General features: G+C 40.9%; 1 protein-coding gene across 1 annotated transcript; it reads right to left on the bottom strand.

Annotated features, from left to right (window-relative positions):
• Positions 1 to 1,491: 1,491 nt before the first annotated feature.
• LOC129760980 (tRNA-dihydrouridine(16/17) synthase [NAD(P)(+)]-like) lies at positions 1,492 to 23,092 on the bottom strand (the record flags this gene model as incomplete). The annotated part of the gene is made up of 5 exons (XM_055758674.1): positions 1,492 to 1,834; positions 1,918 to 2,392; positions 3,949 to 4,197; positions 4,255 to 4,450; positions 22,933 to 23,092. Coding segments are annotated over 5 exons (1,311 nt in total), but the record flags the coding sequence as incomplete, so codon positions are not given.
• Between the last annotated feature and the right edge of the window lie 1,713 nt (positions 23,093 to 24,805).

Genomic DNA, 24,805 nt, shown 5'->3' on the forward strand with positions numbered 1-24,805 from the left:
ACCTCGCACTTTAGCGATTAACGCTTGGCAGTCTAGCTGGGACAATGGCACAAAGGGACGTTGGCTCCATACGATTATCCCTAAGGTTCCGACGAAGGCATGGTTCAAGCATTTTAACTTAAGTCGAGACTTCATTCGCGTGATTTCTCGGCTTATGTCAAATCACTGCTGGCTTGATGCGCACTTGTTTCGTATTAATCTCGCTGCAACCAATGTTTGCGTTTGTGGGGAAGGCTACCACGACATCGATCATGTTGTATGGACGTGTGAAAGGTATGGTCAAACGAGGGCTTGGCTACTGGATACCCTTAGGGCCCGAGGTAGACTACCTGGTGTTCCTATTCGAGACATTTTGGCATACTTAGATTTTGGATATTTGTTCCCAATTTACAAATATCTTAAGCTCTCTGATGTGGTCGTTTAGTCTTCCTGTCCACGTTTCTTTTGTGTGTTTACCTTATTTAACGTTTCTTTTGTCTATTTGTTAGAGATACCCCTATCATCCAACGGGTTCGACAATACCGGAAGTAAGGCTGGCCAGCAAAATGGATATCTCTGCCAAACCTCGTTGCAATCGTAACAACAGCAACAGAAGGCCACCACCGGACCCCAATGGAAACTGTTTTCGAATACGACCCTTTTGTTACCCTTTTCCCCTTCCTTAGTAAATTTTTCTAACCGTTGAGACGCCGCGACTATTACGGCCCCCTCCCCTACTAACCTATATAGTTAAGTGTTAAATTTATAGACACACTCGGCACATTTAAACTTTGTCAAAGTAAAAGGCCTAATAAACATAGTTGTAAATAAAAAAAAAAAAAAAAAATTAATTTTGCGAATAAATACAAACAAGTTTAAATCTTCCTTTCATGTCATCAATTGGATGTGCAAAGGGATGAATCATCCGCAAGGATGAAATCCCGAAAAAATAATGAAAAAAATAAATAGGATTAATAAGGACACAAGCAACCGAATTGAAGAAGTTTGATCTTAACTGAATTTGTAAAAAAAAATCAACTTTAGACAGTCAGAGGCCAGAGGTGAACCAGCCTGTGGCTGAAAACCTCTTAAATAAAGACAAAAAAAAACTTTAGACAGTATTGCAGCTGGTCGTTGACTGACTGAAATGGACACTTATCTTACGAAAAAATTTCTGTTCAGTCAGAACCATCTAAATTTTTCGAGAATATGATGTCATTTGTTTTTTTATCTTTTTTGAATGCATACACAAAGGCGCTAATTATTTTCTATTGGATGGCAAACATTAAGGCGCTTTCCTCAAGTAAAATCAATCACTTAGAAATTTATTTCGAGTTATTTTCAGTTACTCATTGTATAAGAAAGCACGCGATAAGAAGCAGAGAACTTTAGGAAAACGTGGGATCAATGATTTTGGATTTGAAAAAATAAGTCTGTTCAACTGGATCAAATATTAAAAGAATTTCTCAAGCTTCTAGAGTAAAAAAAGTGCCTTTCAGAGTTTAATCTTGTTAATAGAAAACATTTATTCTAATTTAATTCGACCTACAAAGGGAAAGCTAATAATCAAAATAAAAGAGAACTGTAAACGTTGAAAGTTTTGGTTGAATATTAAAACCAAGCATCAGCTTTCCGATTCCATCGGCACGACTCCTCCGGTCGATGCTTCTTCTGCATCTCTTCCGATTTCTTTCCTCGATGCACCACCATCAACTTGCTGGTGGTCGTCGTTGAAGGATCGTGCCTTGTCTCGGCGGGTCTTGATGAATATTTTATGCCCATTGCAGTCGTGGTTTTCGTGATAGCACCGATTTCGGCAGCAAATCTTGCACAGTCGGTATTCACACTTGAGACCCTGATTTAAAATGGAAAAAAGGGAGAAAATTGAACAATTTTTGTAAAATTTTGTTGGATTTTGTTTATTCATTTGCAACTTACCATTGGATTGGTGCATTCGGTTTTGGTGTTTTTACAAATTTCGTCAAATCGACGGCTCGGTTCGCGATCTGGATCGTCCGGTAGCAGACCGGCACGGTTCGGCCTGCGCTGAACTCGGCGCATCTTTTTCATCTTCTTGCGAGAAATTTCATTGCCTTCGGGATCCAAAAATACCCGCTTTTCACGCTCCGGATCCGAGGCCAGCCGAGCGGCTTCCTGCAGTTTCTGTTTGTGAACTTCCGGCGGGGCGCGAATGTACGGCTGACACAGCCATGGTGGCAGCATTAGATTCTGGCTGGGACAATCGGTCGATTCTTCTGCGGGGCTGTTCGTTTCTTCCCCATTCCAGGGAACGAGGCCTTCGTGTATGGGCCGATACTTTTGCTCCAGTTGGAGGACGATGTTCCGGAATTCGGGAACACTGTGACACGTTGCCATCTGCTCCCGAAAGTGAGCGTTCGGTTTCAAGTTCATTCTGGGAACGGAATTTTTAAGATAATATTTTTGTAAACGACGTTGATCCAAAACTCAGATGTATGATCTTATTCGTAGATTCAAGATTCAAAATTCGAGATCCAAGATTCGAGTCATTAGATTATAGATTCATCATTCAAGATTCAGTTTAAAAATTTTGAGAAGTGATTAATCACTGTAATTTATGTTTCTTACTTAGTTTATCGGCCTTATCGACAATTTTGGTTTTAAATCTTTGTAACTTTTGTAGTTTTGTTCATTTTTTTCCTGTTTTTTATTTTCATCAATTGATTGATTTTGTCACATTTGTTGAAAATTATGAAATTATTATTTATTTTGTAATACATGTTGCTTTAGAATTTTCGCAACCTTTGTAATTTTTATTATATTTAACTTTTTGTCTTTTTTAACAGGTTTTGTATTTTTTAATTTAAAAGCTAAATTTTTTCTTTTATTTTTTTTCCCTTTTTTTTGATTTCGTTATTTTTGTCGTTTTTGCTGTGTTTTTTGAAGGTATAACATTTTATTTGAATTAGTCTTTTTTGTTAGTTTTCCTCATTTTTGTTATTTTATCATTATTACTGTCTCATTTTAAATGTTAGTTTTTATACATCTTTGTCATTTTTTGTTATTCTTTTCGTTTTGTTATTTAATTCATCTTTGATATTTCGAGTATATTTGTCATTTTCATCTTTTTTGTAATTTCTTTTTTTTTTTGGTAATAGATCATGATTATAATGTTTTTTTTAACTGTTTCCCAATTTTGTTATAATTATATTTTCGTCATTTTTGTAAAAGTTTTGTCGTTTTTGAAATTTTTCTCAGGCCTGTCATTTCTGCTATTTTTAATCATTTTTGACACATGTAACCTTTGTCACTTTGAAAAAATTTGTTATTGTTTTTGTTTCAATAGTGGTTTATTTTAGTAATTTTTGTTATTTTGGTCAATTTTTAAATAGGTATTATTCATTTTGCTCACTTCGGTCATTTTTATCATTCATGTTTGGTTTGTCTTTTTGCCATTCTGGTTAATTTTATTCACTTTGATCTTTTTTTATAATGTCACCTCTATAAAGTTTGTAAATTTCGTGGAATTTGTAAATTGTAAATTGTGTTTGTAAATTCAGGTCATTTTAGAAAACTTATGAAGTTTTTACCATTTTTATTAGGGGTTTAATTTATTTTTCGATTTCATGAACTTAAAGATTTTGTTATGATTTTCTTTTAAATTTATAAAATTTTTGTACATTTTTTAGTAGTTCTTGTAGTTTCTACAATTTTTGTAACTGTTGGACTTTTGGACACTTGTAATTTTTCCATATTTTAAAAATTTTAAATGTTTTGTAAATTTTATCATTTTTGTTTTTGATGTGATTGTTGTAATTTTTAGTATTTTATTATTTTGGGAATTTTTGAAAATTTTGTAGTTTTTTTTTTGTAAATATTTGAAATATTTAGCAATCTGTCATATTTGACATTTTTGATATTTTGTAATAAATCAAGTTTCACATCAAGATTGAAATGGTAAGAATCAAAATTCTGATTCTGTAAACTTACAAATGGTGCAACACTTTGAACAGATGCCCCCGGATGTAGGAAATCGGAGCCGGATACTGGTCCACGATGTCCAAATACTCGAGCGCTACGCTCCAAGCCGTCGGATGAACACCCTCGAACAGAAACGGATTGAACAAATTGCCCTCGGCCGTCATAACCCCATCGACCTTGGTCTCCTCCAGGCACCGGTCAATGTCCTCGACGCCCATGATGTTCCCATTAGACAGCAGTGGAATCTTCAGGATTCCCCTAAAATAAAAGATTGAATGTTAGTGATTTTTAAAACTCTATTTTTTTTAAGATTACCTCAGGACTTTGATGTACTTCCAGTCGGCCACACCCGTGAGGGGACCTTTCTGTTCCCGTGTTCGCCCATGAACGGTCAACATCTGACAGCCGGCCTCTTCCAGCATTCGGGCGTAGCGAATGGTTTTGTTCAAATCTTCAAATATGCGAATTTTACAGGTCACCGGAACGCTCAGATTTTTGTGTAAGGTGCTCACTGAAAAGAAAAACGATTTTAATTAACAATTTGAATTGGAATTTTGAAAGTTAAAACTTAAAACTATGACTTAATCCGCAGAAAAATAGAAAAAAGAACAGCAGGAGAAAAAAACAGAGAACGAATAACACCCCCGAGATGAAATTATGTTCACAGTGTCAGCTTTATTAGATGCATCCTTATTATTTATGAGCAAAATGTGTGTTGTCCTCGACTTTCTCGAGTTGTCGTTTTCCGTCCATCATCGTAATCATGATTCGGTGCAGCAGCTGCGCTATCCTGAAGATAGCTATAGCTGTAGAGAGATCTCGACGTGCTCCTCTTGAGTAAAGGTACATGTATAACTTGTTAGATAGAGTATAGGTCACTGAAGAAACTCCCTTCCGGGTTGGAAGGACAAATGGAAAAGGTGGCTATCTCTTATTCCATCTCCGTGCAAGAGCAATGGCAGGGGATTTTCCGCAGTTAGTTTTTCTTCTATCAAAACAACCTCATCCGCTAACAGAGTTATATCCGTACATAGATAGAGCTGAGAGTTTGCATCTGGTTCCCCACTAGCAACAAGTTGAAAAAGTTGTTGTGGGTGCCAATTTTCATCGCACTTGTTCCAGCCAGGTCTGCATAATTCGCGGAAGCAGTGGAGTAGTATTAAGACGATTCAATGAAATTAAGCTTTTGTATCAATACCTAGTTCTTTCCTTTTTTATGATTTTCCCGTACCTTGTGAAATTATAGCGGACACTTTCCAAAGAAATTTATGAAAACAGTGACATTCATCGGATATTCTTTTCTGGCTACTGCTAAAAAGCGCCTAAATTTATGCTATTAAAGTAATTAAGATCTTAAAGAACTTTTTGGAAATTTCGAGCGGCTTTGTCGGTGAGTATTATACATAGATTTGTAACGATATACGGATAGACCATAGGAAAAGAGCAAGAGTAGTTTGATTATTTTATTTTCCTAGTATTCCGTCTGCTGAAATGCTGAAAGCCGACCCTGCCCTGTCAGCACAAATGTTGCACCGTCTTTTCGCTGACATCTGGGATACTGTAACATTCCCGGCCCACTGGATGCAGGGTATCCTCGTAAAGGTCCCGAAGAGAGGAGACCTGAAAGAGTGCGGTAACTGGCGAGGCATAACGTTGATCTGTACAACCCTCAAAGTACTCTGCAAAGTGATCCTGAACAGGATCCAGGAGAAAATCGACGCTACACTCCGACGGCAACAAGCTGGATTCCGATCCGGACGATCATGTGTGGACCACATCACAACGCTACGAATCATACTGGAACAAATCAACGAATTCCAGGACTGCTGGTGTTCGTTGATTTCGAAAAATCATTCGACCGACTTAACCATGAAAACATCTGGGCGGCTCTAAGGCGAAGAGGAGTACTAGAGAAACTAGTCCATCTCATCGAAGCACAGTACGAGGCATTTTCGTGCAAGGTCTTGCACGACGGTGTCTTGTCCGAACCAATCCCGGTAACTGCTGCAGTGAGACAAGGATATATCTTATCACCGCTTGTAACGTTCTAATTTAAAACTTGGTTCATTTATGTGTTTTATGAACCAATTCGGATAAACATGTAAAAGATTAAATAAATGAAAATAATATTAACCTACAAGAGAAAAAACTCAGTGCAAATTAAGCTCCGTGCACCAACAGTGTAAGTCGACCTGAATACCCGCTGCTGTCAAAAGGAAGAAAATCACACAATACGAGAACTATTTCAAGAAAACAACAACAACCACACGGCGACACGTTTCCGCTTGGCTCGTTCTTCTTCTGCGGACCGTCGCACACGCAGAAGGCGTGTTTTTTCGTGTGCCGTAAAGTGTCGGTTTTCGTATTTTAATCGGACGAATTGAGCCGTACGTTCCGCGAAGAAAGTTTATTCGCAAAAGTAAGAGTTCTCGTCGGAAAGTTTCCCGTTTGTTGCGCTCGACGCCCAGAAAAAGGAATTAGTGGAACGTTCGAGTCCCTGCACGCGCTAGCTGGTACGATCGCTAGAGGCAAAAAGTGCTTCACCGTGGTTTCCGTGTGAGACCTTCATACCAGATTCTTGCGAGCTGGTCAAGTGCAGTAGATCGGTGAGTCGAAAATTAAAATTGGATCGAAAAAGAAAACGGAACGAATTCCTATTTTCTTCAGAAACGCCAACCGCACGGGAAAAGAAGACGGTTCCGAAAAAGAAGAAATCAGGAGAGCGAAAAAGAACGCTGCGAAAGTCGGTGAGTCAGACGCAAAACAAAAATCGTTTCGTGAAAACAAACGATAACTAATTTCACTCGTTTACACCAACCAGATACGCCAACCACGAGACAAACGAGAAGTACTCGAAAGAAGAAAACCAAAAAAGAGCCCCTAGTGAAAAGGGTAAGCGAAATCACAAACCTGAATGTGGCCACGGTTCTAATGCCAAAATCGCCACAGGGCTCTTTTCTTCTTCTTTTTATTTCATTCGCAGTTCTCGTCTTCGCAGTTTTCGTCTTCGCAGCCTTCTGGGGATTCTTCGCATCTCTTCCAAGACGGACAGCAACACGGGTGGTCGCATCATTCGAAGGCCGAGCTACAACCAGACCCGCAAGCCGAACAGGAACCGGACCGGCAAGCCGAACGGTGACAGAATCCGGGAGCAGAGCCCGCATGCTGATAAAGAATCGTCGTGGCAGATCTCGCTCAGGAGGGCGACACAAATTGGAATCGCGCATGGAGCAGCGTTCGCATCCAGTTTCAAGGAGCAAAATCCTCGTCATCATTCCACAGTCGAAGTGTGGAAGTCAGCCGGCTCTGTTCAGAGCCACCCACGCGCGTGTGCCATTGGTTGGTCTGTCGATGACCATATGCGAAGAGGAAAATGAGCGTTTTCGCTACACTTTTGATGCCGTGCCGGAGAGGCCTAGAGGCCATAATGTAAGTGCCCGTTCTTTATTCTCTACATTGTAATGTTTGGCGGGAGGAATTTCCTGCTCTCATAAAACGAGCAAAGTGGCAATGGCCAAAATAAAAAAGCAAAATTTATTTGATCTAAATACATGTTAAATTTCATTTCGGAATAATTCCGAAATCTCTTTGGCTGAATTGATTGAGCTAGCCGGAGCAAAAGCAAAGAGGAAGAAGAAACTTCAATCTTCTTTCCCCCTTAGCCAACCCCCTTTCTTCTTACACGCTACTTTTTCTAATCGTAATGGATGACATTCTGACTGGATCGATTGACTGTGCACCGAAACTGGGTAGCTGGGCAACAAGTTGAGAAAGTGGAGTGCTTCCAGTATCTTGGTAGCCAGATAACGCCTGATGGTGGTACCGGGAAAGACATCGAAACCCGGATCAGAAAGGCTCGTTTTGCATTTGCAAGTCTCCGAAACATCTGGCGGCCACGCCAGATCTCTCCACGAACGAAAATCCGAATCTTCAACTCAAACGTCAAATCCGTATTGCTGTACGGGTGCGAAACTTGGTGCACATGCGGTGACGACGCAAAAACTGCAAGTATTTGTAAACCGCTGCCCGCGGAATATGATCCGCGCTTGGTGGCCTAGCAACTGGATCTCGAATGAGGAACCACATCGCCGGTGTCATCAAAGGCCGCTAGAAATCGAGATTCGGGAACGTAAGTGGAGATGGATTGGGCACACGCTGCGAAGAGATGAAAACGAGATTTGCAGAGAGGCGCTGGACTGGAATCCAGAAGGACATCGAAGAAGAGGCAGACCCAGAAACTCGTGGCGGCGAAGCCTAGCCGCTGAAATCCGAACTGTCGACGAGAATCTTGACTGGGACCAGGTGAAGACGCTGGCTCCGGATCGTCAACAGTGGAGTTCTTTTACCACGGCCCTATGCACCGGAGGATCGGCGCGGGATCATTAAGTAAGTAAGTAAGTACTCCCGAGGTTGCACGTTGATTATGCTGATGTTGAAGAACCGACACATTCGTGGGTTGATCGGCCATCTGTTAGATGCAGTAGGCGAATTACCTAATAAGCGATCATAGCAATCTGTAAAATTAGTTTGAAATAAATCTCTCTCTTTAACTGTAACTTCCAAGCTGACAGGACGTGTTCTTTGTACGGCTCCCAATATCAAATAGGTTTTGGGCCCAAGTTTTTAGAAAAAGTTAAAGTTTTAGCATTTTAGTCAGTTTTTTGAGAAGATGTCCAGGAGCAGGATAGAGAACCATGAAGGCGAACCTCAAGCAGTTTCGGGTCCGGTTCAGTCAGGAGCTGGTCTACCACCCATCGAGCGACTAGCGGGCGGGGCGTAAAAATTGGACCACGTAGAAATTTGCTGTGGAAACTTTCCTTGAGCAAGAAGAACTTTGGGAAGTCGTCAAGCCGATTCCGCTGGAAGACGGGACGATACCGAATGCGGATCCGCGCAAGGATCGAAGGGCTCGAGCGAAAATAATTTTGCTGTTGGATCCTATCAACTACGTCCACGTGCAGGAAGTGAGGACGGCGAAAGAAGTGTGGGCGAAGTTGGAGGCAGAATTCGAAGACAACGGGTTGAACCGACCAGTTGCGCTCCTGCGGTAGCTGATCACGACTTCACTGGCCACGTGCGACTCGATTGACACTTACGGTAACAAAATTGTGTCAACTGCACACCAACTCCGCGGCGTGGGATTTGAAATTTCCGAAGAATGGATCGGCACGTTGCTTTTGGCTGGTCTCCTAGAAGAGTACCGACCAATGATTATGGCTCTGGAAAACTCGGGGACAGCCATTACCGGTGATAGTATCAAGACGAAGTTGCTTAAGGAGGTGCATCAATCAAGCGAGCGGACGGCATTCATCGGAAGAAAAACGTTTTCTCCCGATGTGCAAACGTTGCAGCATGTTCGGGCACCTAGCCAAGGAGTGTTCCGTCCGACAATCGGCGTTCTGTTCGGTTCTGTCAACTGGCTACAAAGGACGAAGGTTGGATTTTCGATTCGGGCGCATCGGACCACTACACGAAAAGCGAATGGTTGCTAAGCAAACCCCAAACAGCGAGCGGTGTCGTCATAGCAGCCGATAAAGATGCTATGAAAATCGTAGCAAGCGGGGCGGTCGAATTGAAACCCACGTGTCAACCAGGCGGTTCAATTCAATTGAACGACGTGAAGTATATCCCGGAGATGTCCAACAATTTGCTCTCGGGTCTTTCGAAGAAATTTTGGGCCAAAGCAGTGGCAACCGCCACATACTTGGTCAATCGGTCTCTAACCAAAGGTCATTCGATGACTCCAGAGGAATCCTGGAGTGGTCGCAAACCGGATCTTTCCCATGTGTGGGTGTTCGGTGTTAAGGCGATGGCACACATACCCAAGCCGAAGCGGAAGAAGTGGGATGCCAAATCGAAGGAAGCCATTCTCTTGGGTTTCGACGAAACAACCAAAGCATACAGGTTGTTCGATCCGGTGAAGAAGGATGTGTACACCTGTCGAGATTTTTTTTCGAGCCAACAATGTCAGGTGGTCAGCGATCAACAAGTACTGCGAATCCACCGGGAAGGTCCCGAACGTTTGTCAATCTCGATTTTGGCGATGTTCCGATCGAAGAGAAGGTCCGTCTCGATTTCCAGCAACCTTCGAACGTGTTAGCAGAAGACGAATCTTCCAAGGTGACCAACGAATCCGACGCATCGAACTACTATTCTCAGGTTGAGACTAGCGAAGCAGATGTGTCCGAAAACGATGTTGGTGACGTGACAATTATGGCGCTCCCCCCACAATCATCTTCCAATCCACCCGAGTCACAGTTGTTGAGGCGCAGTGGTCGGGAGCGCGCATTGCCAGGTAAGTTGCGGGATTACATTCTTCCAAGAAAAGTTTTTCCTTCCGTAACTTCCACAGGTCCATCCCGAATTCCGGTCAAAGATGACGGTCAACCCAGCAAGGCAACGTGTGCTGAGCCAGGCACAGGTGACGTTCAACAGGGGTTGAAAGCTAGTCGGTGTTCCAATCCAACTAGAGCTCCGCGAAGTCCATCCGAGGCGTTGCGTGGGCCAGACGCAGACGAGTAGCGTGCAGCCATGAACGAGGAGTACCGATCGCAGATGGACAACCAAACGTGGGAGCTCGTCCAATAACTACCGGGGAAGAAGACCATTGGTTGTAAATGGATATTCAAAACCCAAACGGACGAGAAAGGCAACGTTGTGTGACACAAGGCAAGGATCGTCGCTCAAGGTTTCACCCAGAAATTTGGAATCGACTACGACGAGGTGTTCGCGCCGGTGGCAAAACAAGCTACATTCCGTACGCTTCTAACCGTGGCTCATCGTCGCAATGCAATTCACCACTTCCTGGGCATTAAAATCGAGAGAGAAGAAAGCGGATACAAGCTGAACCAAGGTACCTACATCCGCAAGCTGGCCGAACGATTCAACCTGGTGAACGCGAAACCCAGCAAGATTCCTCTGGACCCGAGCTACTTATAGCAGGAGGAGATAGACCGGCTGCCGAACAACCAGCAGTACCTCAGCCTTATTGGAGGTCTGCTATACGTAGCTGTCCATACCAGACCGGACGGGGCAGTTAGTACATCGATTTTGACTCAGAAATCCAGTTCCCCAACCCAACTGGATTGGATCGAGGCGAAGCGTGTACTGCGGTATCTTCAATGAACATCCGACTACGAGCTGAATCTGGATTCTACAGCAGGCGATTTGACGATGTTCGTGGATGCAGACTGGGCGTATGATGGGCGTACTTCCAGGATAATTCGAGGAGGAGTGTTAGACGCAGTAGGCGAATTACCTAATAAGCGATCATAGCAATCTGTATAATTAGTTCGAAATGAATCTCTCTCTTTAACTGTAACTTCCAAGCTGACAAGACGTGTTCTTTCTACGACTCCCAATATCCAATACCATCACCCGATCAGGCGCTTTTGCATCTTTACCATCACTATAAAATCTGTTCCAAGCTCGTGTGTGTTGCCGCAGCTCTGGTAGATGGCACGATCATCAGGGTACGTTCGAACCGTGGAGCAATGTTCGGAAAATCGCTCAAGAAAAGCAATCAGGATTCGTTTCAAGCTAGAATACTTACACCTCCGAGTGCTGTGATACGCACGTGGTGAACGTATCCGTTGAATATTTGTCACGTTGCTTTTCAAATGTGATCGACATACTTGATGATAAATTTTGAACGTCGTTCCCACAATCATTCACTAAAGCCTATCCTCGCATCATTGTTGATAATGTTCGTTATTGATAGACGATCATGAATGTCTCAGAAGGAAAATCTGAAGGAATACCAGGACCACATGTTGAAAAAAGCCGTAGCACATGCTGGACAGTTCATTACGGTTACTTATGGCGTATTTTTTTTTTATTCCGGATTTGGCTCTGGAACCGTCAGAATAAAAAAACGATTTTCGGGTTTCGAGTTATTCCATACGTAGGTGTGCGTTAGAACGAGCGCAATGTTTACATGCTGCTGTCATTTTGTTCTCCCTTCTAGATTTCTCCATTCGGTTCTTCACATCCGGATTGCCTTTTTTCGTGTCCGGATTGCACTGGACAGCAGATAGTACGATTTTGCTTGGCTGGGAGGTTCAAAATCGCGGCAATCATAATTTTCCCCTTCATTATTTCAACTGTTTTGCTTTCAGCCAAAAACAGCTGTTTAATGTTTTGACAACAACGTTGAGAGTATTGGTGAACTTCTCGTAAAACTGACTTTCTTCTCAGGGCGACTCCGTCCGTTTTTCGAGCGAACCTAGGTTGCCTCTCGAGCAATAAATGAGCACGATGACAGCAGTTAGAGCGAACCTAGGTTGCCTCTAGTTTGCCTCCAGATGAAAAAAAATACGGTGTTAGTAATGATTTTTTGTTCTTCTACGCAAAGCAAAAAATTAAAAATCATATTGTAACCTTTACGCATCGCTCAGAACTGATACACATCAGTTGTGATCCTAGAAGTTTGAAAACCATCAAGGAAGGCAATCACCATCGAGACGTTCGTTGCTGATAGTCTGCGTTCTTCTTTACCATATCATGTTTTGCGGGAATGTTTCAAATACAGAAGCGTCGTTGTCATGCATGATTGTTTATATAATTTGGTTGAAGAAGGAAAAATTGACTGCTTCGATTTTTTTGCTCTGAATGCAGTAATACATGGCTGATCGAAAATGATTGATTTTCGGAACATTGCCGTGGAGCCCTTCCAACATACCTCCTGCAGCGCTACGATGTCGCATTTGTGATTCTTCAATTCGTTGGACAGCACGTGAGTACTGCCCACGAACTTTAAAGAATGGCAATTCCATACGAAATTCGTTGTTCGTTGCTTGTGTTTTTTTTGTAGTCACGGGTAAAAAGACTACATACAAAGAGTGCGCCTCTGATTCCTTTTGAAATAAAGAGCTTGCAACCCTTTAAGACTGCTTGGTTTTGCTCGATTGGAATGACACTGACAGAAAATCGAAAATTCCAATCGTGACATTTCGTCTCGTTAGTCACGGGCAAGGTCATTACATTACTAGGTTTTCTGACTTCTACAGTAAGTAGGCGCTCGTTATCTTTGTTTACAAATTAGCAGTGTGCTGAAAAGAGAAGGCAAGCTTAGGTCTCAACAGTTCTATGGATTAAAAGTAAACAAACGCAACGAAGCAATCAACATGGCTGATGCTGACATTTGAGAGATCGTATCACCTTCTATGTACCCCCCTTGGTCACGGGCTTTCATTTCGCCTACTGTTTTCTCAAACAGAAGCTCCAACTGGGCCGGTGACTCAGACTATATACCCTATATTTTTTGGCCCTAGGTTTTGGAGGTGGTTCTGTTTTCATGATGACCTTCATTTTTCTTTTTTTTTTTAATAAACCTTATTGATAATTGAATTTGAAATCTGTTTAAAAGCATTTATCGAGTTGATAATTTTTACTGACTGTTTATGAACTTTTACTTTGATCGGCGAAAAAAAATGATACTCTCGAAACACAAACATAAAGAATCACATTTAAGCAAACCCAAAAATAAAATGTTACAATCTTTTTCAGGAATATTTTATTCGTTGATACGAAATGATGCAAAGTTGCGCCAGCGAGCGTGACATTTGATTTATGGTGGTAAAAAATTGTTCTTTCTGGGCATACACAACACTTAGGTATTCGGAAAGTTATTGAAGTTGATGATTTGAAAAGGAAAAAAAAACACTTCCAACAAGAAATGCAAAAGTTCTCCGTGGGAACGGATGAACTTTTCCTTCATTGAACTTCCTGTTTCCTTCGGGGCATTGGTTTGCTGGCCTTCGGGGATTTGGAGCAAAAAGAAATCATACTGTGTGCAAAGTTGGACGGACGGCTGTTGAATAGTACACAAAAGTTGGTCAGCGCACCGCCTCGATTGGTAGCGTGGACTGCTTTTTTTTCTCCACCAAAGGAAAAATCCTATATAGTAACAGCAGCTCACAGTAGCATTAGATCACTTTTCGCTCCTTTTTTCTTGTTTGCAAGGACCTGTTTCGGATTTGCCATTTTTTTTTTTTTGCTGGAGCTGCTCATCCCTGCGTCGCGTCGTCGTGACTGTTTTGTGGTGGCTACTCCGAAAGAAGTAAACGTGCAGGCGCATATTTTCAATAACATTTTCTTGATTTCCGTTCTGGGTGGTTGAAATTTTACGGTCTGTTTCGATTTCCTGTTTCGACCGACCTATTTCTGATTGGGGATACAAAATGTGCCATAAAAACTGCAGAAGGATGCTGAAAAGCGGGATAAGAAGGTTTTTGCTTTTCCATATTAATATCCTATTGCAGCATGACATTGCATAAATTCCAGGAAAATAAAGCACCGCGTTTTGTGCGGTCAAGATTGTGTCATCAGAACTGACGTATGATTTCGAGGAGAAGTTCAATTTAATATTTTTCATCGCCTTGGTCAGATTTTGGTTCAGATCTGCAGGAGTTGCAATAGCATTGCAATCAGCTATGCTGAATGATGGGCAACTCAGTTAAATACCTCGTTTTGTTGCCCACAAGAGCCTCGTACCGCAGACACCAGATACCCAGACTGACCACTGAAGGCTGATTTTGGCGCTTGTTCCGCAGCGCTATCTACGGGTTATCGTGAAACTAACGGCCACATACACAAAAGGAAAAATCTCGATATATCACACACACATTTGCATTGTGCTATTTGTATTTTTACATCTAGCGATGAACACGGTCGTTTTTGATAATCTACTTTTGATAGAAAAAATAACACGATATATTTCGAAAACCACTAAAGAACCGTTTTTGAATTGGAGCGTATTAACCAAATGTGGTTAGAATTCAACCATAAAGCTTATAAAAAATACATCGACTTCGACAGAAATGAAAATTGAATGAAAACTTGGGGTTTTTATGCTCCACTTCCTTATCGCGTTGTGGTTGAAAAATAACCACTTTATGACATCTTTGGCTTCATTTGTGAAGATCACTTTCAACTGCAAGATTTCGTTAACCCCGAAACCTCCGTCAAGGGTAAGTTCAAGTTTCCCGAGTAGAAAAATATTGTGACAAATAGTTATAAAATGATCTAGGACTTGTTGAGAAAACGACAAATGACATCGTAAAAACATTTCACTAATTGTATATAGCAAAACTACAGTATATTGAATGTGGCTTCAAATTATATTACTGTTTAGAACTGTCAAATCAGTTGAATGGACGAGATTCTTACAAAATTTTAATGAACAATCTGTTTCAGTTAGAGTTTCTCAAAACCCTTCACCTAGCCGAATTGCCGCATTTATAGAGGTTTACAAAAACTGAATAAAACAAAAGTAGAGGTGATATTTACAAAATTTGTAAAGCAATGTTCTGTTAACAGAAGAACCTTAATGAAAATCGTAAAAACGAAATATACCATCCAGTCACCATCTACAACAAAAAACCGGTGACAGATTTTTATTTACCTTTTTCTCCAATAAATCCTTAAACTTCCCTTTCTATGAAAAATTTAGTCACTTTTGAGAAATGTCTTCTTTTTCAAAATATCTAACAGAACTTGGATATCAAACTAGTCCTTTTACCGCCCACTGGAAGAGGCATTGTGGAAACAATATTTTCGGCTTAGAGATGATGCATTTTCCTGCAAAATTTATACAATTTCTAACAAAGTGCGTTGGTTGACATAATGATGGTTCTTGACAAACAATCTCAATCATCCGAGTCTGTTTAGTAAGAATAGCTTAGCTCTTCCTGTTTTATTATTAAGTTATTTTTTCATTATTATTTTTTTGGTTAAATTTCGAACCATTTTTTGAATATCGCACGTGTAATTGATTTTATCCATGGGTAAAATAAAACAAACGTGAATTCGGCACATCAAAATCAAAACATTTAATGAATTTACGCACACAGACATACGATATTTGACAGTCCATAAAACGACAAGAAAATAAAAATGACTTTCGTTTGCATCAAGATAGTACTGTTCTTTTACCATTCAAAATTCGTTTTGGTGGTGTGGAAAAGCATTAAAATCGATATATAAGTTTAGCTACAGCGAAATTATTTCTTCTTTACTGAGCAGCGGTTAAGGAACATTAAAATTACCCTTATTCAAAATTATTGTTTCTAGAAGAATGGATTCATTTAGTAAACTAATTACTTTAGAAATATGATATTAACAAAACTTTGAATCAAAAAATTTGGTTGAATGTCAAAGGTGAAAAAAATTCGGAAGCAAAGAGAAATGGATTTGAAACACACATTTTGAAATATTCCAAATTCATTGCAATTTAAATAAAAGATTTTTAAGTTGACATTTCTCACGCGAACTTGCTCTCGTGTACGGATTAAGATGGGGAAAAAAGTCTGAAAACATGGTCGCTTTTAAGGTTAATTTTCCAGTCCAGTCCAGAATTATGACAAAATCTCGCGTGAGCTTTCATTACGTCGTATGAAACAAAATGTAAACAAACAGTTTTATTACGAAAAAAAAAACAAAAATTGACATAAACTAGTAGCAACTTCTTTCCATTTAGAATATTTGTAGCCTGGACAACATATTCTATACGTGAAATACAAATTTCAAAGTTGTTTTGATAACTTTTGAATCAATTTTCTGTGAATTTTCAAGATGTTTCATACAACGTAATGAAAGCTCACGCGAAATGATCATTACAGTTGTTTTTTGACATTTCTCACGCACATTTGAGCAGGGAAAAATACCAAACTCGGTCGTTTCTGAGGTTATTTTTCCAAAAATTTATAAATTTTAGTGAAATTACCAGCACTATATCACGATCACTTCCAGCGGCAAATAGGATTTAAGGACTTATCAATACATTTATCACATTTAAATATTATTCAATATATGTCAATAACTTATTTCACTCCTTAATCCTATCTAGGTACGAGCCAAGAAACAGTTAAGATAAATTAGAATTCAAGTTTTTCAAGGAGTTATATATAGTTTGTCTTTTTGGTTGCAGTTAACCTGTCAGGTTAAGGCGAACAATTTCGAACTCAATGAATTATTTATAACAGACATTATAATTTTCATACTGTTAGTTAGCCGGATAAATTAATTTTGAAATCGAAACTGTATCTCAAAATAAATTGGCTCAGAACTAAGGTCCGCTGTAACGTTGTGTTTGTATTTTTTTCATCTCAATCGATCAACAGTCATTGTTTATATAACATTCATCTCTTATTATGATACAGTAAATTAAAGTAAACAATTAACATTGAAGATAAAAACGATAATGGAAACATTTGAGATAGAATTTCAAATACTAATAGGTGATTCAATCAAGACGGTTTTCATTTGGCTTGTTAATTATCAAGTGTAATTTTTTTCTTGATGAAGCACAGTAGTTTCACGATGCCCCGACAGATGGCGTATGATTCTGGACGACTTGTAGTTGTATGGATTCAAGCGCCACTGATCAGTCTGGGTATCTGGTGTCTGCGCTCGTACTCAACCTGCATTACTTCTTTCCATTTCTCGCTCTTTCGACCGTTGATCGCCTCACAAAATGTGTCTGTGTCAAAATGTCGACATCTGGGATGGTCCTCCGATTATGGAGGGAGCACAGAAGATTGCATTTTATCGTCAAGTATCGAATCAGCATCGTTGTAACTTGTTTTATCAAGGGTTTCACCAGAAAAGTCTTCGGAGCCGTTTTCTAAAACAGCTTTAGTTGATACAGCCTGTTCAACATGAGCTAGGCTTCTTTCGCTTTCGGTCATCAACTCCGTTCCTGGCACGTTGTCATTTTCGGGCTCACGAAATTTCTCACCACGCATGAACTGGCATTCATTCACAAAAATGACTTCTCTGCTGACGAAAACCTCCCTCGTGTTCTTGTTGTAGACCCTGTGCGCTTTTGAGTCTTCACTGTACCGGACGAAGATACATGGCACAGACTTTTTGTCCCACTTTTTTCGCTTTTCTATTATTCGAAGATGTGAGACATCCGGATGCTTTCCAGAAAACTTTTCCTCGGGAGTCACCAACAATGCCTTTGTCGGTGAACGATTGACAACGTACGACGATACTGCAACAGCTTCCGCCCAGAAACTAATGCCCAGGTTTGCATCGAAAAGCGGACTCTTCGTTCTCTCGACCAATGTTCGGTTCATCCGTTCCTGCTCCGGACTGTAGGGAGCAGACGTCTCGTGTTGAATTCCTTCCTGTCGCAAGAAATTGGTAAAACTTCGGTTAACATATTCATTCCTCACCGTTGTCTGTTCGAATTCGCTTGATCCGTTTTCCTGTTCGGTTCTCCGCAAAAGCCTTGTAGTTCTGAAACGTTTCGAGTACTTCCGATTTGGCCTTCAGAAAGTACACAAAATGTCGGCTTGCATCGTCCATGAAGGTCAGAAAATAGCGACTGCCCATCGACGTTTGCTCCACAGGACCACACAGATTGGAGTGGAAGAGTTCCAGTACATTTTCTTCACGGTGCCCTTTTGCCTTGAATGGTTGACGGCTATGCTTGATTTCGAAGCAAGAAATGCACTTCTTAGGATACTTCAAGTCAAACTTCAAGTCTGTGACCATGCATGCCCTTCAGTCATTTCATACATCCAGTGGACAGATGCGCCATTCGCCGATGCCACAACTCGTATCTATCTTCTTGCACCAAATTCACAATGGGCTTCTTATTTTCAGACAACTTGTAAAGGCCATCTACATCACGACCAACAGCAATTATTTTATTTGCAGGATTCAAAACTTTGGATTCCTCCTTCGACGATACAACACGGAAACCTTTCTGGCACACATTACTAACGGATATACGATTTATCACTAGATCAGGCGCGTGCATCACGTCGCTCATGGTTAAGTCGCAGGTCGCTCAACCGCGATCAGCTTCTAGCTTCGTTGGTCCTTTCGCCAAAACGGCAACCTTTGCATTGTTGGCCACGTTGATTTTCGATGTAACTTCTTGTGGATTCTCCGGCACAGTTTTGTTTCGACACAAGTGAGTAGTTGCGACAGAATCGAAGTACCAATCACTTTCACCTCGCTCAGAAAACCGCACAGCGTTGTCAGCGAAGAAAGCATTTCGAAATTTCGAAAGCATTTCCTTGCATTTCTTTTCTGGTTGTTCCGCTTCTCTTTCTTCTTTTCGCATGGCTCTTACTGGCACTCCGACGCAAAATGTCCCAACTTTTTGCAATGAAAACATTTACGTTTGACTTGTCTAACTGCTTTCTTGACGCATTCTGCGCTCTCGTTTTCCAGTGATTTGGAAACTGTTGTCACCTTGACCTCCTGCATAATCTTCGATTTGACCTTGTCAGCCGTCAGAGCCACACCAGACGACTCAAGTCTCAGGATCATTGAATCATATCGTTTCGGCAAACCTTTGAGCAGCAAATAATACAACTGGGTGTCGTCAACCTGGAATCCAACTTCCGCCAACTGTCTACACGTAAGTAAAATCTTGTTGACATACTTCTGAGGAGACTTGCAAATCTTTCTGCTCCTACCAGTCGAATGCCCGTCAGCTTCCGTAACAGGCCGATCTTCCTTGTTGAGCCGCTGTCCTCAAACTTGTTTCGCAACGTGTCCCACGCTTCTCTGGCAGATTTAGGATTCTTCACCAAGCCGTATATGCTCCGTTCGATGCTTAAGCATATGGTCGCCAGAGCCTGTTCGGAGACTTCCTCGTTCACTTCGGGACCATGTTGATTGCATTCCTTCACGGCACACCAGGTCCGTTCCTTTATGAGCATCATATCTTGGTGGAAAACGCCCAGCAATTGTAATTTTCTGATTCTCGAAGAACCTCTCTCGCCTGAACCGAAACAACACCTTCCTGGTAATCTTGATGTATCAATTCTGCCAATTTGCGCTGCAACTCTTCTACCATCGCCACCATTCGGATTGGACATCTTCAGGAACTTCTTCAAAATGTTTACGCTTGAAAATTTTTCTCTCCCCAAACAAAGTCGTTACTAAGCGACCGTGTCTGGGCCCATAACCTGATAAGTAAAGTATGTTGAGTGTGTAATGCTCACTGAAAACAACACAGATTGGCAACAGTGCCAGAAAAACGGTTGGTTGTTGTTTGTTCAACCAAAAGTGCTCACTCGTGTGCTAACTTCCGACAAATAAAGTCGAATAAAGTTTTCTTGTTAATTATCACGTTTTGTGTTTCATTTCCACTGAAAGTTAAACCCGCTAATAGATTATGGGCCCAGCGTGAAATTGTGTAACGTGATATTGTGAACATTCCGAGGACATTCAGATCGTATTTTCTCCCGGTGATATTTATTTTGGTTAGACTTTTGGTGCATTTTTGAAGATAAAAATGGCGGACACAAAAGTGCTTATGGACAAACTAAATGAGGAGAATTACGATGTGTGGTGTTTTAAAATGGAGCTGCTGCTGCGGAAGGAAGATCTGTTCGGGATGGTGCAAAATCCGAAGCCGGAGAGAGCCGATGGAGCGTGGGAGCTGAAAGACGGAAAAGCCCGTGCTATGATCGGTTTGGCTGTGGAGGATTGCCAGCTCGTGCACATTATCCGCAAGAGCACCGCGAAGGAAATGTGGGATTCTCTGAAAGGCATCCATGCACAATCGTCGCTGTCCACGGCTCTCCACGTCCTGCGGAAATTGTGTTCTTTGCGGCTGTCGGAAGAGGGAAATTTGCCGGAACATCTGAATGAGATGACAGCGCTTCAGAATCGATTGGAAGTGATGGAAGAAGGGCTCAAGGATCGAGTGTTTATGGCGCTTATTTTGTCGAGCCTTCCGCCATCGTATGGCAGCTTAATAAATGTCATTGAGAATCGTTCGGAAAACGAGCTAACGGTTGAGTTTATTAAGTGCAAATTGCGTGATGAGTGGCGGAGGCGGCAAGAGTGCAATGGAAGTGTAAGCGAACAGGCTTTGGTGATCGGCGAAAAATCCAAGTGGGCTCCAGGGAAGATGTTTGTGTGTTATTTCTGCAAACGAGAGGGGCATTTTCGACGTGACTGTGCGGAATTTGGAAAGTCACAGGAAAAGCGGAAAAGTGGCACCAAAGTTAATGTTGCTGCTGAAATTCCGGTGGAGATGGAAATGTGTTTGGGTGTTGCACAAGGATGTGGTAAAAATCGATGGTACTTGGACTCCGGTGCCACATCGCACATGACAAACAGTTCCTGTCTGCTGGATGGCGTGGATCCTACGAAGAAACTGGAAGTGTATCTTGCCGATGGGAAACGGGTTTTGTCCCGAGGTGCTGGAAAAGCAAAACTGGCGTTAATGACGGAAAAATGGGGCAAAATTGAATGTGAGTCTAAAGCAAGTGTACCATGTTCCCAAACTGGCGGGGAATCTTCTCTCGGTGGGAAAAATCTGTGACTTGGGTTACACCGTTCTTTTTGAGAGAGAAGGATGTAAAGTATTGAAGGATCGAGAGGTGATGTTCGAAGGAAAAAGGCAGGATGGTCTGTACGAGCTGAAGGAATTCCCGGAGAGGGCGTAGTGGGCGGATTCAATGAATACAGATTTGTACGAGCTTTTTTGGCATCGAAGGCTCATCTGTCGTACAAAGGATGCTGTGAGGGATAGGAAAAAGCTTGGCGAGAGTGGATGGAAATACCACTAAGCTAATTCCGATCCTGCTACTGAGGAGGAGATGACTGCAAATGTTTTGACGAAGCTGGTTGGTCTTGTCCGGGAATGGGTCTTGATGGAGTTCGTGACCATTAAGGAGGAGTGTTGAGTGTGTAATGCTCACTGAAAACAACACAGATTGGCAACAGTGCCAGAAAAACGGTTGGTTGTTGTTTGTTCAACCAAAAGTGCTCACTCGTGTGCTAACTTCCGACAAATCAAGTCGAATAAAGTTTTCTTGTTAATTATCACGTTTTGTGTTTCATTTCCGCTGAAAGTTAAACCCGCTAATAAAGTACGTCTAACTCAGGTGAGGTTTGGGTAATGAATGAACATAGAATGTTTTATTGAATCATGGCTAACTACTCTTTATATAATTCAATGATTACTATCTAACACCAAGGAGTGCAGATAAACAGCTTTCCGGCCCAATGAATGGCTGCGGACATTTTTCTTTCCGGCCGTTCCAAATTTTCCTTTTTTTTAATACATATTTCTTTTTTGGGATAACTTTTTTTTTTCAAAATTTCACTGCTCCCGAGAAGCATTTTATTTGATTTGCGGAACCTCGATCACACTGTATAAAACACTTCGCCGTATATTCTCTATGTTAGTCCGTTTCCGAGCAAGGCTTGCTGCGACCTCTTGAAAATCTTAAAGGAAACTGAAACACAACTCTTTCTACAAAAATAAGGTTTAAAATTATTTATATCCCTGAACCGAAACTGAACTTAATTGAATCAAAGCATAAAATTGCGACGACCAGAAGTCTCATTCTCACACAATTGTCTGTCAATAACGCGCACAATCCGTTCAGCTCAACAAAACACCAATTGCATTCCTTAGCAAGTAATTTGGATGCATTTCAGTCAAGGGAACATTTTTTTCATTATTTTCGTTTGTGTCATTTTTGTCGTCTTTTGTCCTAAATAAGTGTCCTACCTGGAACATTTAATTTAATTTTATGTTATCGGAATTGTTATGAAAAGTCAAATAACAGTTACATAAAAAAGGATATAAAAAGCATAAATACAGAACAAACCCACAACGGCCTAATGGATAGTAATTGTATAAAAAACACAGCACAATTAACATCGGGCACGTACTAGCCATAAAATATCTCCAATTTGTCGCCCTTGATTGGAAGTCTATAGGAAAAAAAGCACTTTTTCCTGTCCTAATGTGTAGGTATCGGCAAATGGATTTGGGAGAAAAACTCTCCGCATTACCATCAGCAGCAATTGGCTCCCCCATGCGTAGATGTTTCTGCCCAAGTAAAATCCATTCCTATAGTCCTCTAAATTATTTTCCGTTCGGATTTCGGTTCATCTAGTGGGGAGGGATCATCGGATTCCACAGCCAACTACCGACCGCATGGCCATGGTCTAGCTGGGAATCTGGAAGGTGGAGGGAGGAGAAAAATCGAATTTCACGCTTACCGATTTCCTTAAGTAGATCCCATTCGTCCTGCAGGAACGCACCGTAGTGGCCTCGCTTGGCAATCGCCTGCGGACACCCGAGATTGATATCGATGGCATCGCAGTGGTCCTGAGCCAGCAGACCGGCTTCCAGCAGCACTTTCGGATCGTTACCGCAAAACTGGTAGATGGCCGATGGGAGAAGCAGAAAAAAAAAACAAAAGCAAAATAATAGTTATGTGTGGAGGGAAAATGTTCACTAGGGTGACGCTTGTTGTTTTTTTTTTTTGAAACCTCTTATAGAAAAAAAAATCAAATTAAAACGAAACCTTAAAATTTTAATTCAATTCTTTAGGGATCATTATTGATAAATTTTCTATAACCAAGGGTTAAAATTAAAGTTAGAAAGTGTAAAATGTTAAAAATACTACATTTCTTAATCAACTTTTTTCAATTTTACCAGAAATTGTGTGTTTTTTTTTATTTTTCTAAATAAAACAAATTTTTGAACATATAATAAATTTCAGAATTCAAATGAAATTTTGTGTAGTTTGTAAGTTTGAACAACAAGAGCAGATTAGACCTTAGGAGCAGCGCCATTTTGACTCTAGAAAATCGCCATCAAACTGAGAGCCACCCCAATCCTAATGGCTCGAGGGGCACATTACATAGCTCCACGAAATCGCTACTACCGTGTGTTTTTTTTTTCTAACCAGCTATAGGAGCTAAATGTATTCAAAGTGTACTTTTGGTGACATTATCGGAACCCCGGCACATTACGAGATGGGCCCGAGAAAGGACACATTTTCCTTCGAACGGTCATTATATCCGTGTTAGTCCATAATCGTTATGTTAACATCAAAAGCATATCGGAATAGTCCAACATCCCGTCCTGTGTGTCCTGTGTAAATTGGGGGCGCCTCATAGCCTTTAGGAGGTACGTGCCATAGACATACATATGTAAGAACCAAATGTGTAGTTTTATGACACGCAAAGAACACGCACGGAACAACATGACACGACACGTGTCCACGTCACGCATTCCGAGAGGAGGACACTAATTAATACCTCATCGTACGGAGTAGGGCAGACAGGCAGGAAAAAGTGACGCCCAGAAGGGATTTATATTCATTACTGTCAGGTCGTCTGGTCTCTGGAAGGACCCGACACGGGAGCAGAATAATGGTTTTGATTTATGTCGGAATTAAGAAAGATTTTTGTCTGAAAGTAAAGAAATAGCCTAAAGGCTGAATGATACCGTTAAACGAGGTAAGATTGATAACTTTTTTCAATATTTTTCGATTATTTTTTCTGTTAAGGGGAATGTGGCATGATTCATATTTTTAAAACCAGTTCTGGACTCCTAAGAACGTAAAACATGGCTGCAGAAATTTATTAGACTACTTTAAGTTGGGTTTAAAAATCGATTTCGTCTCTGTTTAGAATTTGATACTTTGGGGTAACATTGATCTGTTTCTATTTAAACGGGTTTAACGAGTTTCTTGATCATAATGGATACAAAACACCTTCATTATATTTACAAATGCTAAGGCAGTTCGTGTGTTAAGGCCGAATAACAATTAAAATCAAAAGGTGGACAATGATGCTACATAAATTAAGAGGCAACATGTTTTTACATTACTTAAAAAATTTTAACTGCGAAAAGGAAATGAAATTTTGCCTTTAACCAATTCTCCAGGCCCTCGCACTTTTCCCATTTTAATTTTTCTTCGAACTTTACCATTTGATAGGGATTCTAACCTTTTGTCCTAGACCGGCTTACTCTTGGAAAACGTCTCTATTTTTTAAATATCAAAAATTAACCTCTAAAATACAACAAAAAACTACAAGAAAACTATACAGTTACTGAGAAACAAAGTTGAACTGTCAGTGA

The sequence above is a fragment of the Uranotaenia lowii genome, unplaced genomic scaffold, assembly GCF_029784155.1.
Source record: "Uranotaenia lowii strain MFRU-FL unplaced genomic scaffold, ASM2978415v1 HiC_scaffold_94, whole genome shotgun sequence".
In the NCBI taxonomy this organism is placed as follows: Eukaryota; Metazoa; Arthropoda; class Insecta; order Diptera; family Culicidae; genus Uranotaenia; species Uranotaenia lowii.